This window comes from Typopeltis vanoorti, chromosome 12 (assembly GCF_054136105.1).
Source record: "Typopeltis vanoorti isolate ZY-2024b chromosome 12, IOZ_Tvanoo_1.0, whole genome shotgun sequence".
Lineage (NCBI taxonomy): Eukaryota > Metazoa > Arthropoda > Arachnida > Uropygi > Thelyphonidae > Typopeltis > Typopeltis vanoorti.
The window spans coordinates 25,120,952-25,136,762 of record NC_143560.1 but is presented as its reverse complement, the minus strand read 5'-3'; the positions used below and the strand labels follow the sequence as shown (position 1 = coordinate 25,136,762).

At 36.2% G+C, this 15,811-nt stretch overlaps 1 protein-coding gene across 2 annotated transcripts in view; it reads left to right on the top strand.

The window, feature by feature from the left end:
- The window catches only part of LOC150100637 (ADP-ribosylation factor-like protein 15), a 98,863-nt gene that overhangs the window by 15,841 nt on the left and 67,211 nt on the right, over window positions 1-15,811 (top strand). For both annotated transcript variants that reach the window (XM_090401484.1, XM_090401485.1), the window contains exon 2: window positions 6,066-6,213. In XM_090401484.1, coding sequence (XP_090257610.1) covers window positions 6,066-6,213 — 148 coding nt within the window. The remainder of the gene's footprint in view (window positions 1-6,065; window positions 6,214-15,811) is intronic.

Here is a 15,811-nt window from a genome sequence, read left to right as displayed (position 1 = left end):
CCTCATCAATTTCTTGGAGCACGGTTCCACCAATGCGGTAAACTGATGCCAGTCTTTTCACCCCAAAATGCATAACCTTACATTTTGCCACATTAAACTGACATCCATTCTCCTTAGCCCAGACCTCCAATCTATCCAAATCATCCTGCAAAATTTTGACGTCATCTGCATTCACTATTGCCCTACCCAACTTCGCATCATCTGCAAACAAATGAACTGTTCCTCTCAGATCATTTCCTATATCATTTATGAACAAATTAAACAGCAGTGGTCCAAGAACAGATCCTTGTGGCACACCACTAGTCACAGGCCGTCTTGTGGACTCTACTCCCGAGTAAACCACTCTCTGATATCTCTCCGTCAACCACCCTCCTATCCATCTCACCACCCCTATGTCCATTCCCATATGCTGCAATTTACTGATTCGAATTCCATGTGGAATCCTGTCAAAGGCCTTGGCAAAGTCCAGTAGAATCACCGTAAACCCATTACCCTTATCTAGTTCAGCCGTCACTGTGTTATAATACGTGAGCAAGTTACTGAGGCATGACCTACCCTTCACAAAACCATGCTGTCCCCGATACAGTATCCCATTTTCTTCTATCCAATCTTGTATTTTCCTCTTGACTATTTTCTCTAAGACCTTGACAATGATTCCTGATATGCTAATCGGTCGGTAATTTACAACAGCAGTCTTGGAACCACCTTTATGCAGTGGAACTATTTTCCCCTCTTTCCACCCGCTCGGGACTAACCCAGACCCGAGACTCAAATTAAACAAAATGGTCAAGGGTACTGACAATTCTTTAGCTGCTTCTCGTACAACACGAGCTGGTATACCATCCAATCCCACAGATGTATTGACATTGAGGTTATGCAATAGACTACTCACCTCCACTTCATTAACCACAATTCCCGTATAATCTACTGGTTTATTCGTTTCTGCAATGTCACCACCTCGATGATATACTTTTGGAAAGTGCTCACTCAGTAACTCAACTATCTCAACTGATTCAGTTACCTCCCTACCATCGGCATTCTTTAAAATCAATCTGCCATGTACATTTTTCCTTTTACTTGCTACATATCTAAAAAACTGTTTAGGATTCTCTTTAGCCTGCATGGCCAATGTTCTTTCGTAATCCTTTTTTGCTTTTCTTACCACACTCGTTACCCTTCTGGCCTGCGCTTTATACCGTTCATGTGCCTGCCGGTCACCCTTCTCCTTAAATTCCCTCCATAGTTGTTTCTTTTTTTGCAACTCAAGCTTAATGGTGTTATTCATCCATTTAACCCCTACTTGATTTATTATTCGGACTCTAGGTATACAGTCAGCCATTGCTTCATGCAAGCACTTCTTAACTACCTCCCATGCACTATCAACTTCTAGTCCTTGCAGTTGTACATGCCATGGCACTGAACCAATCAAACTCCTAAGCTTGTCATACTTTCCGAACCGATAATTCCACATGTACCCTGTCTTAATTGAAAATTCTGCACCTTTAGCCACCTCCCAAGTTAAGACCCTATGATCACTCTCACCGATTGGTGGCAATGTGGTCATATTTGTTACAGCCAAATCACCAATTAGATGAGAGACTTCTTCAAGATAGCATAGAAGTTGACTGTCAGTGGTTTTCTTCATTACTTTAGAAAAGATTGAAGAATTGGATGGAATGATTTATTGCCTTTCTTAGGAATGGGTTGAATATGGGATAATTTCCAAGCCGCAGGATAGGAACCAGCAGAAATCGGATGAAAAGTTGACATAGAACATGATTTATAACCTCTTAACAAGGATGCAGAGAATAGTCATTTGAGGCTATTTGGACATAGATATAGAAGTCAACAGGATGAAATATATGATTGATTGTTGCTATAATCCAGGAGGATATAAGGGAGATTGTAAATGGCATGCAGTGGCAAATTAACACAATGAGTGCAAGTCAAATAATTATTATTGGTGATTTCAACTATGGGGATATAGATTGGGAATAGGAATGATCACAGGAAAGAATGGCAATGGAATTTATACAGCTGCTAAGAGATAATTACCTCAGACTGTATATAATAGAATAGACACAGGATTCAAGAGTAGTGGATATGGTCATAGCATTAGAGAAGTTAGCAGTAACCAATTTAGCTATGCTGCCTCTGCTTTGGGAAAGCCATCATGTAGTCTTGACCCAGGAGATTACCAGACATACAGAATTTTCTGTTAAGAAGGAATATATGTGGAACTACAAAGCAGGTGATTATGACAAGCTGAGGAGTTATCTTTAAGCAGTGTAATGGCATAAGAATTTGGTCATGTTGGTCATTCATGGGAGGTGGTCAAGGAGTGTTTGAAGAAAGCAGTATCAGACTATACTCAGAAGGATAAATCAGGTAGCAGTTAGATGGATGAATAGCATCATTAAGCAGGAGTTGCAGACAAAAGTAAGGATCTACTTGTATCCAAACTCTACTGCTTTTGTATAGTCATAGTGCTATTTTATGCGCCTTTGGATGCAATTCCTAATCAGTCTTTCCAGTACTTTGAAAGACAGCAGAGATACAGATTGGTCTATAATTTGTTGGTTCAATCCTAGTTCCATTCATCATGTTTATGCTGAGACTAAAGTTGAACATCCAGGTCAGAGGCATTGCTACCCCCCCCCCCCTTCAGCACTTTCCTCGTTCCTTCAGTTCCTTTGCTGATATCCTATCCACTCCTACTGCATTGTTTGAATCAGGCTGTTTCAATCACCCTCCTTATAATTTCGCATTGATCTTTTCCTAGTTCTCATATGCCCTCTTGCCTCCCATGTCAAAAAGGCATAATTAATCTCATTGGAGGCATTACTGTCATCTCATTTATACACTGATTATCAGACACTATCAATAGAGCCAATGCTCTTGTACCAAGAGTTCCTTCTATCACAGCATGTGATCAAACATTATTGATAGAATTATTCTTCAGTAATTCCATCAATCCTTGTCGTGCATGCATCTCTTCCTTCCAGTCTATTCCAGTAGTTGAAATTGCCCATAATGTTAGTCCTCATCGTATTCTTCACCCTTTGTGCATGTTCAGCATTGCATCGCATCATCATCCCTACAATGCTTGTTCAGCATTGTAGGGATGACATTCCAAAGCATCCTCCAAGATTGCATGTCTCTGACCGATTGCATGCCCTACAGCTGGATTGCAATCTCTGGGATGACAATGGAGAATTGCGGCTTAGCTTGGGTTGTTACTTCACTGTGCATTCCTGTCAGCTTGGCCAAGGTTTCACCATCAAAGAAGGAAAAATATCTTTGTATACTTTTTAAATTTTCCTTTGTATCAGATGTATAAATCATTCTCTCTGGCACCAATAAACCAGAAATAGAAATATTTCTTTAAAAATTGCCTGCCTCTTTGTTAGTGCCACAGTAAAAGAAATGTCATCTCTCAGATGGCCTATGTGTTACAGACAATTTGCATGCCTCATCTGGAAGATGCCATTCGAGTCCATGACATAGACATGATGCAGCCAATCTAGCAGTCAGTACCAATCTCTCATTTTACAGAGACATCAGACCTGTAGAACTAATCTGTTACACATGGGCATTGAGTGCAAAGGGTTAAGATTTACCTGTGTATTTAGTTCACACTCCTTTTCAGATGATTCTGGTCTGTAGCAATGGATACCCAGTTATGTATGTTGTCCTGTTAACTTCTGTCTTATACCAAACAGCTTCAAACCCATTGATTGTATTTATGCATCTACCACTATTGGAGATTTTTACTCTGGTTAGATTTAGCTCCTCCGTTATGCCAGCAACAATTCCTCATCCTTTCTATCTTCTCTGTCCTGGAAATCCATTGCATTCTATTCGTGTAATGATATTTTCCTTTGTCAGCTGCAATTTTTTTTATTAGACGTACACACATGAAAGGTCACATGACATGGTACATCAACATCAGTGCTGTGTATGTGGGTAAAGAAGAAATTGTTGATATCTCTTGAACAGCTGAAGGTTGTGGTTTTTTGGGGAAGACAGTGAATAAGTGAGAAAAGTTGTTCCAAAGAGCAGAAGTTAGATGAGATGGAGGAAGAGAGTAGCTGATTTAGTAAATTTGGACATGGACAATCGGTATGTAGATGTTGACTGATTAGCTGCTTTATTAGTCTTGGAAGAAGAGGAATGATATATGGCCAGTTCTGTAGAATATAGATCATAAATGTACCTGAAGAAGAGAATAGGAATGAAACTGAATGTTTATAAAGGAGCGATTTAAGTGAATCGGAGTCATTGATTAATTGGATTGCTTCTGTATAGCATTGAGCAGCCTTTGGTTTGGATGCACAATTCCAAATGCGTGAATGATATTCATAGATAGACAGATTTGTGATTTATAGAGGAACTTCGAGCAATATGGAATACCATTTTGTGTGTAAAATGGTAATTCTTTATTACCCAGAGTTCTTCTACAGTGTTAGAAGTTGTATGGGTGAGCAGAAAAGTACAACAAGTTTCTTGGAGGCTGAAGATGTGCTGTGTCCAGAGAAAGGCTGGAGGTGTCAATTCAAGGAGAGAAATAGTGTTGATGTTCACAAGGTTTTCCTAACCCTACTGAAGTATAGCAAGAAGATGAGTTTAGAACATTGATTGTCAAACTGTTTGCTGTCATCAGCAAAGCTATGGATATGATCGAAAGTGACAGAGAAGATCATTTATGTACAGCAGGAAAAGAGTGAATGAGAATACAGACCATTAAGGTACTCCTGCATCAGTAGGGAAATCTAAGGAAGAAAAATCATCTACCATAACATGTTCAACAGTCAGAGAGAAAGCTAGTGACCCATTTGAAAAGGATATAAAGTAGGTCATAGGATTGCATTGTGCTGAATTAAGCCTCTATGCAAGACCTAATCAAATGCTCTAGAAATGCCAAAAGCAACCATGAGGCCTCACTTTGTCAATAATTTTTGATCCTATTACATCTACTAATGCTAAGAACTCCTTGGCTTTATTCCTGATGCTTCTGGCATTAGTATATATATCTGCATGATAACAAACTACCAATCTGAGTATTCTGGTAATTCTTTAAACATGACCCATTCAAATAGGGATCTGGAGTTAATTCTTGAAACAAGTTCCCCATTATTCTACAGTTTTCACTTTTTTTTTTTCCCTTAACCATACTAGTTCTGCCATTTCCAAGGGGAAATGGCAGATCATTAAAATTGTGTTAATTCAACAGCTGTTTCTCCAAGCACCTAACATCAAACTCATTCAAATGTATTCCAACCTGCAAGTACCTTTCAACCACCAAAAACAACCCTTATACATTCAACATATTGTTCAACTCCATGTGTTCAACCACAGCTTTCCACATCAGCTCAATCCTGTAACATGGTAACACTTATATTCTTGACTTGTTTGCTCTTTTTTTCAGCTCACTTAACACTACTGTCATATTTTCTCACGTGCAAAACTTATCTCTTTTCTTTTCTGGAAAACAACTCTCATTGCTGTTTTGTTTACTTCATGTAATTGGGCAACAATAATTATTGCACATGAGGAGCAACTTAGACCCATTTCCTGTAATGACTAAATTTCACTTTTGATCAATCTCGAGCTACTGAAAGTATATTGAATAGGACACCAGCATTCACAATGCATTGTTGCAGTCAGTTACAATTTTGTATTCTGCACATAATGTGGAATCAGTGACAGACATTGGTTACTTATGGTAGTACTAAAGAAAAGGAGGCTATTGTTGGCAATATAAACAAAAACCACTAAACTATTAAAATATGAACCAGGCTTCAGTGTGATATTGTAAACCATTACATAATAGTTAATATACATAGACACTACAAATGTGGAGCAAAAAATTACATATCACTAGAGCTTGGTACCATTGATATTTTTCTGCATATTGAGTTTGATTTCATAATTTGACCACTAAACTGTATTTATGATTGTAACTGAGAACTATAATTATCAAGCAATGTGCTTATTTAAACTGATGTTTTCTACTGAGGATCAAGATTGATAGTTACCCAACTCAGTGATTTTTATTTGAATAGTGCTGGCAGTGGTTGCATTGTTATAAGCCAGTAGTGGTTGTAAGAGACCAGTATGAAGTACTGTGTTTGGGTTTGTCTGGTTCTGGAAAGTCTACAGTTCTTGCTACGTTAGTTGGAGAGCCAATAAACGAAATAGAGCCAACTACTGGTGAGTATGCAAAGTTTATACACCAATTTAGATGTTTTCTATTTTAGTAGGCTAGGTATAATACTTAATAATATATTCAATATATTAAATAATATATATATTCAGTATGCTATTTTAATTGTGAAACCTTGAAGTATCCTTCAAAATTGCAAACCATCTGATCCCTGAAGTTGCACTTTCTTGTGATATGAGTGCTCTGTAATCACACTGAATTTCATTGCTATTTTTTTTTTTAACTGGCTGTCACTTTTTTAAGTGTAGAAGTATACTGAACTGCAGTTCAACATGAAATGAGTAATATAACAAGAAACAAATCACATTTTTGATTATCAAAACAACTATAGTACCTTGCAAAAATTGTCACCGTTGCTCCAGAATTATGTCCATTAGGATCCAAAGAAAAGTGAATAATAATAGAGCAGTGATGGCGAACCTATGACACACGTGTCAGCACTGACACACTTGAGGGTTGGTTTCAGGTGATACACCTTGGATGTTGAAAAATATTGGTATTCTGATGAAAAAAACTAATTTCAATAATTTCAGTTTATTAAATTAATTGTATAATATGAATTCATAGATTGTATATCAATGTCCTATTAAATAAATAGCCTAATATGATATGTATAAGTCGCCATCTATGATTAAGTAGTTAAATTTATAATGCATGTATGCAAGTGGCACATCAACAACATCAATATTTAAAAAAGAAAAGATGTTTGACACACCTGGGTAATAAGAGGATGAACAAAATTAAAGTGTAAAATTCGATGTAGCTTAAAAATACCAAAGCACTTTACATCGATTTTTACAGAGGTCAAGTCCCATGAGAATGTTGTAAAAATAACCGTGTTTGTCTCTGTATATTTTGTGCTAAATATTTTTGTTAATAACCCTTTGGAAATTAACTGTATTTACTCCTTTAACAAGAATATTTTAGAATGTCAAAAAGAAAGGCAATGTTTTGCCACCGGAATGTTGTGTAATAACTCTCTATGAGGGCATAAGAAAGGTTGTTTATGAATTTTGTGTGTAAGAGAAAGTGCTCACAAGCTCTGCACGTAAACACCTCCAAAGTCAGTGCCTGAGTGATCTGAAAGGTTCAAATAACTTTCCGCTGGCCAGCAACTTACGATCAAAAGAGTGCACAGAGGAGAACAAAGAGCGGGTTGAACCAAAAAGAAGATGAAAGAGCCATGCCGAATTCTTAGGGGATTACAACCCTTTGTGCGAGGTCTCAGAGAAGGCGTAATAAAAAGGGACAGAGCCGAGCATAGAAGGCTTCCAGTTGCCGATGAGAGAAGGAACCCATTCAGCAGTCAAGAAAGGGCTTCCAGTTGCCCCCCAGAGAGAGAGCTTCGAGTTGCCGAAGAGAGAGGGAACCCATTTTGGCAGTCAAAAGAGAGAGTTGGCAGCAGTTTCAGTTATTGGAGGTGGCATTTAGAGCTATTGGAGATGGCAGAAAGAAGAGCCAGTCATCTAGGCATTAATGCGAGCCCAAGCCAAAGGAGAAAGGCCGATGTAAAAGACCCAAAGCAGCTTTGCTTGAAGTTTTTTTTTTCACCGTGGGAGAACAACCTTATGCCGGAGCTGTACAAGTACTGCAGGTTGCAGTCCACAGTCCGCTATTTTCCCGACAAGATACTGCTGATGCCAGACATTCCTGAGGAAGCATGAGATCTGAGATGAAAGAATTGCCATAGAACTTTTTTTGCAAGACTTTTGACTGAACGTGCGATACAGAGCCTTTGTAAGTTCCATACTTTTGTACAATTCCTCTTATAATATGTTATAGATGGACTATTAAGAATTAGTTTAATAGTAATAAGAAGTGTCCATAAGAGAGTCAATTGCCATGTTAGAAGTTGATATCAATTTTGTAAAAATAACTTAACAGAGAGTTAGCTAACCTCTTTGCAAGTAAACTAGAAGTCTAGTAAGTTGAATTTGTAAGTAAAATAAGTTTTTGAGTTAAAGAGATTACTTAGTGTCGAAGTAAAAGGGTTCTAATTTATGCTAAAGATTTTTTAGATGGATAGAGAAAGCAATCTCCCTATTGTTTAATTTATGTGTACTTCATATTAATGTAAATAAATGTGTTTTAATCATTTATTAAAAGAGTGCTGTCTGATTGTTTATTTGCAACTGCACTGTTCCTAAAAATATCGGACTTGTGAGTGGGAAACAACTAGGGCATTAAAATCGCAGTTTAATTACTGAAGAACCACGACTGTTTATGTAAACTTTGTTGAAGGAATTTACGCTAGTGAGAGAGAGAGATCTACCCGACGTTTTATTGAGTCTTATGCCGAATATTGATATATTGGATGGCTCAGTCTTACAAATAAATTTTCCAGTGTTCATAGGCATATGACTAGTAAATATGGAAGGTGGATAAACATAATATGCAGTAGAGTAAGTGAGAAAGGTTATGAGAGGAAAAGCGCGCACTGCTAATTAGTAATAAAGAATAAAAGACGATATGACAATATAAAGATAAATAACACTTATTACAATAAACACAGAAGACAGCACATTCGTTACAAAAGTATCCTTGTTTAAGGCTTTGTGGAGCACCACACAGTGATCCAAATGCTGTGAAACTTTGCAGGAATATGTTGTGTGTCACACGGAAGTGATATCCAAGAGAAAAAAAAAAGTAGGTCTGAAATTCACCACAAGGGCAGTGTATGATGTACTGAATGTAGATATAGTGATTTTTCTGTGTGCGTGTAAGGAGTAGAAAAGTGACAAAAGTATAAATAACACATTTTTATTCACTTCCATCATGCAATCACTGGCTGTACTGTTCAGTGTGCTGCACTTCCCGGTATGTTACAAACTGCATCCTTTGCACAGTGTGTTCAACAGTAGAATGCAGCTGGTCAAGACTGATGTTGTGTGCATGCTGTATTATGGTGTCTTTTAGCACTGGCAAGTTATTAGGATAATCCTGATAAACCCCCATCTTTGAAAAACCCTCTGAACCAGAAGTCACAGGGGATGTTCAGATCAGGTAAATCAGATGGCCATTCAGTGGGGTAACACATGGCTGATCACTTTGGCTTTCACGAAATGTTCTTGAAGAACTTCTTGTATGGATTGATTGATGTGTGGAATTGGCTTCATGCTGCATGAAAATGTCTTAATTCATGCACAGATGCTGCTGTAGCTGCGGCACAACAAAATCATATTGTGATACCAGTAATACGCATTAAATGAGCAGGTCACAATGTCGTTCATAAAAACGACACTAAATGCAGCAGCAAATGAAAGCTTAGGAAAGACCAAAAAATTCAATAAAAGGAAAAAACTGAAGATCTGGGATGATACAATCAAAGAAATAATCAAAAAAAAAAAGTAAAAGATTAGAAGATGAAATAGAATATAAAAGAATAAGAGCCATAGCTAAAAGAGAAGTCAGAAAAAGACATAGAGAATCATGGAACAAATTTGTTTCTAATTTAGAACATGATTTATATAAAATAAGAGCCAATGTATATAAAATTTTGAAACACTTAAATGCAGATACCAAAGAAAACATAAAATTAAACACTGAAATGAAATTAGAAGAATTTCTAAATTACTACACAGAATTGTGTACAGACAAATATTTTAAAAAAGACAACTGGCAAACAATTAAAGAAAATGAAAAAGAAATAACTAAAGAAGAATTAGAAATCAGCCTGAAAGAAACAAGAAATGGAAAATCACTTGGAGAAGATAAACTAGGTTCAGAACTATATAAATAAGCAGGAACTAGATTCAAAGAAAGACTCTTATTATTTTTAAATAAAATTTATTCAACTGGTATCCTCCCAATAGAATGGAAAAAAGTAATTGTGATTCCTATCTTTAAAAAATGTAATAGAGATGACCCTGAAAACTATAGAGGTATCAGTATACTAAATTCCTGTTACAAAATATATAGCAGAATCTTAAATAGCAAACTAATGAAATATTCCGAAAACTTTATTTTAGAAGTACAGAATGGATTTAGAAAAGGACGATCATGTATAGACCCGGCCTTTTGCCTAAAATTAATAATAGATAAAAGAAGAGAATACAATTTAGAAACACATATTGCATTTATTGATTTTGAAAATGCATTTGACAAAGTTAAAAAAAACTTATTAAAAGAAAGACAAATACCAAATAATATCCTAAAAGCTATCACAAGTATATATGAAAATAATCAAATACAAATAAGATTAAATCACGAGCTATCATATACGAGAGAGATAAACTAAGGGGTCCGACAGGGATGTCCCTTCTCAGCAGCTCTTTTTAATATATACTTAAATGAAATAATAATAAAATGGAATAAAAAGTTACATCAAGGAATTAAACTTTCTCCTACAGTGAACTTAAACACTCTCCTTTTTTGCCGACGACCAAATAATAATTACAAATTCTGAAGATGGGGTGCTTAAGGGTCAAAGCTGTATAACTGAGAGGAGACCTCCACATAGCCTTTAAAGGAATGCGGAGAACCGACCAAGGCTTCTGACCTAATGTCCAATCCTCACCTTCTCGTGGTGCACCCTGTTGGGTATCTACTTGGATACTGAACGGACGAGGATGGGCTGGCAATTTGGGATTTAGCCGACCAAATTGTATTCTTATTGGTTAAACCAAAATATAGAATGATGGTACAACATGACAAAATTTCATGCCGGCTGGGGCGTCGCCCGGTTAAACAAGGCCCCCGTTGTTTTCGCCACGGAACCAGGGCGAACAGCGAAAAGTCAGCTACTGGAACAAATCTGAAAATAAACCCCAACTCAACATCACCAGAGTTAAAGATCGGTACTATCAATGTAAGAAGCCTGAATGGCAAAGAAATGGAGCTAGCTGAGGAATTAGATATGTACCAGATCGACATAATAGGGGTGACTGAAACAAAAGAGACCAAAACTGGTGAGCTCTTTCTGAGCAATAAATACAAAATGTTATATTCAGGCAATGACAATCAAGGAAAAGAAGGAGTAGCCATAGTATTCAACACAAAATACGAGGCTAATCTTCTTGAATGGCAGGCAGTCTCAAGTAGAGTAATGTGGGCAAATATGAGAATGGGGAACTGGACAATGAGACTTATTTGTGCCTATGGTCCCACAGAAGGTTCTACTAAGGTAGAAGTGGAGGAATTTTTTGAGGCTTTAGAAAAAAGCAACTGACACAATGAAAAATGAAAAGTTGGTCCTTGTTGGGGATCTAAATAGCAGAGTAGGAAATAATTGTGAGACATACAAAAATATTTTGGGAAAATTTGGAGAAAAGAGCAAAGCTAATAATAATGGCAAATATCTGTTGGATTTCTGCTCAGGACATGGACTGGTCATTACTAACACCATGTTCCAACATAAAAATGTGCACAAATTCACATGGAGAGAAGAGGCTAGGAATAAGAAAAGTCTCATTGACTATGTTATTGTTGATAGTGATGTTTTCTCCCTGGTGCAGGACACCAGAGTGTACAGAGGATTTGAAATTGGAAGTGATCACTATTTAGTCTTGAGCAGGATAAAATTGAATTTCATATTGAAAAGAATAACATGTAAGAAAGTTTTAAAGCGAATAAAAGTTGAGCAGCTCTCAGATGTGAACTGTACACTAAAATACACAAAGATTATTGAAGAAAAAATGAAAGAGTTTGAGAACAGGAATCAAACCTTGGAGATTCAGTGGCAAACTCTGAAGAAAACATTGATTGATTCTGCCAGAGAGGCATGTGGTGAGGTTGTTTGTAAGGATAAAAAAATCAGAACTCCCTGGTGGACACAGGAAGTTAAAGAGGCAGTGAAAGAAAAGAAGAAAGCATACCAAAAGTTCCTGGCAAATAAGTCAGCTTGTTCTCTTAGAGAATATAGAGACAAATGCAAGAATAATAAACACTGTGTAAAACTAGCTAAACAAAAGTCATGGGGGGACTTTGGCAAGAATATAGAAAATAAATATCAAGAAGGTGGCAAAATATTCTGGAGGTTGTTGAAGAAACTTAAGAATGGAGGAAAGAGTGCTGTAAAAGGAATTAGAGACGATAAAGGTGACATGAAAACGGGAGAAAAAGATATCCTTGAAGTATGGAATAATTACTTTGAAAAACTGCTAAATGAAACAAGCAGTGATGACAGCACAGTGGTAAAAAACACTGACCAGGCATGCAGTCAGGAATACATATCCATACTTGAAGTAGAAAAAGCCATCAAAGGTTTGAAATGTGGAAAGGCAGCAGGAGTAGATGATATTCGACCAGAAATGCTGAAGTATGGTGGTATAAGAGTATTACAGTGGCTGCACTGCATAGTTCAGAAAGCCTGGACAGAGGGACGAATTCCCGATGATTGGAGTAGAGCTCTCATAGTACCCATATATAAAAAGGGAAATAAAACTGCATGTGAGAATTACAGAGGTATTTCCCTACTGAGTGTTCCTGGCAAGATCTATGCAAGTATACTTGAGAAACGGTTGAGAAGAATTGTGGAAGAAACGCTTGGTGAAGAACAAGCTGGATTCAGGCGAAATAGAGGCTGTCAGAATCAGATCTTCACTTTACGACAAATAGTCGAGAAAGCATGGGAATATAACAAAGATCTGTATTTAAGTTTTGTCGATCTGGAAAAGGCATATGACAAGGTGCCAAGAGAGAAGCTATTCAATACGCTGCAGTTATATGGTGTGAATGGGGCATTATACCAAGCAATACTTAGTCTTTATTTGAGTTGTAAGTCAGCAGTCAGAATTGAAGGAAGTACAGGAAGATGGTTTAATGTTAAATCTGGTGTGAGACAAGGATGTACATTATCCCCTCTGTTATTCATTATCTATATGGATCACATTATGAAGGAAAGTGGTATTAAACATGATATCAAAATTGGAGATGTTAATGTCAGCTCTTTGCTTTATGCAGATGATGTTATACTTCTAAATAAATCTGCTACAAGTCTGCAAGATTCTCTGACTAAATTGAATAGCTGTTGTAATAGATATGGTATGAAGGTCAGCAATAAAAAGACAAAGACAATGAAAATAGGCAGAATCATTGAAAATGTCAACTGTGTTGTGAATGGAGAACCTGTGGAACAAGTTAAACATTTCAGCTATTTAGGCACGATTTTTACTGAAGATGGTAAATTAAATATAGAAATAGACAACAGAATCAGTAAAGCTGGTATGGTGGGAAGTCAATTGAATAAATTCATATGGAATAAGAGAGAAATTAGTCGGAACACTAAATTAGCTGTATACAAGACAGTGTTCAAACCAGTTTTAACTTATGGATCTGAGAGCTGGGTCAGAAGTAAAACACTTGACCAAAGACTAGAAACCACAGATATGAGAGTCCTGAGAAAGATTATAGGCGTGAACAGATGGCATCAATGGCAATATCATATTAAAAACGAGGATATTAGGAAAGAACTTGACGTTGTCAGCATCCAGGAATGCATTAGCAGAGCTAATCTCAGGTGGTATGGTCACTTAAATAGAATGTGCGAGGAAAGATTAGCAAAACAAGTGTTCTCTGCCAGGGTGGCAGCAAAACGACCCAGAGGAAGGCCAAGATATAGGTGGATTGATACGATACAAAGTGCTTTAGACGATAGAAATATAAAATCTGATAATGTTGGAGTCTTGACAAGTAACAGACTGATTTGGAGGAAAATTGTAGATAGGAAATTAATAATGATGTAATTTTTTTCATGTAGTACTATCATATCCTGTACACCCCTTGAGGGTACATGGCAGGAATTTGATGATGATGAATTCTGAAGATAAACTACAGAAAGCTATTTTAGATCTAAATGAGACATCCAAAGATTATGGTATGATAATATCAACAGAAAAATCAAAAACTATGGCCTTTAAAGGACAAGATCCAGCAAGAACTAAAATAGTAATAGATAACAAGATCTTAGAACAGGAATATGAAAATATGATATGAAAACGAAAAAGATATAAACGTAAAAAGTGCAAAATATTTAAAAATAACAGGTGTAATTAATTATATTTAAACCAAACCAGACTAAAAATATACAATACATTAGCCCTACCAGTCTTAATGTATGGAAGCGAAATCTGGACAATAAAACAAAAAGACAAACAAAGGACAAGATCCAGCAAGAACTAAAATAGTAATAGATAACAAGATCTTAGAACAGGAATATGAAAATATGATATGAAAACGAAAAAGATATAAACGTAAAAAGTGCAAAATATTTAAAAATAACAGGTGTAATTAATTATATTTAAACCAAACCAGACTAAAAATATACAATACATTAGCCCTACCAGTCTTAATGTATGGAAGCGAAATCTGGACAATAAAACAAAAAGACAAACAAAGATTAACAACAGCAGAAATGAAGTTTATGAGAAAAACTGCAAAGTATATCCTGTTTGATCACAAAAGAAATGAAGAAATGAAAGAATTAAACCAAGAACCAGTAATAGAAAAAATTAAAAAATATAAACATAAATGGATGGAACACGTTCAAAGAATGAAAACAGAAAGATTACCAAAACAAGCCTTAAAATACAAGCCATTAGGAAAAAGAGAACCAGGACGTCTTCTTAAACGATTCAGCGATGACTTCTAAGGCCGGAACAGGCCATGCTAGGCCTAAATCTTTGATATACACGATGATGATGACAATTTTATATTATTGCAACTAACTAAGTACATTCTTTTATATTATTATTACAGACAAAATTTATTGTAAAATATTTAGCGAAAATTCTTTAAACAAAACTTATTTCTTGCGATATTTTACACAGGTGATCCTCGTATAATGTGGATGTTAAGTTCCATAGAAATGCCACGTTATATAAATTGCGTTATGCGAGACTCGGATAACATAGAAAAAGTAGGGTTATGTTCCGAAATCTTTTTTTTTAAATTATATAAATACAATGACATATCCAACAAAAAAATATTTTTATTTAATTCAGGTAATTCATCTAAGTTAAGAAAACATATAAACTATGAAACAAATACATAGTATAAACTTATAAAAATTACAAATTGCTCGTAACTTCATTGTACATAATGCATAAATGTTTTAGGCAAAATAAAATAAAGTGCATACTTTAATTGTCATCACTCTCTTCAAAATGAATATTTCATAGATGTTCTTTATTTTATTATTATTATTATTATTATTACGGGCAACTCCAAGGAGTCGATAGACTCATCGAGGGAGGCCCTAACATCATCTCAAGAACAGCTATTTGACATTCACACAGTCATACCTTGCCTTGAACTCATTCACAGTCATGGCACCCACAACAGACTCTGGCAGCCTATTCCACTCACTCACCACTCTCCAAGTAAAAACCTAGCTCTAACACCCTTGCTAACCATACATGGAAGCTGGGCAAGAGTGTAGTTAGCAAGGGTGTTAGAGCTAGGTTTTTTAGTCCTCCCACCACCAGTTCTATTCTCAAAAATATCTTCTGAATTAATCTTATTGAAACCCTTCAGTAATTTGAATGTCTCAATCATATCACCCCTTTTCCGCCTATTAACCAATTTCTGCAACCCACAAATCTTCAACCTGTTCTCATAAGGTTCATTCCATGGATCCTCTCCACCTCC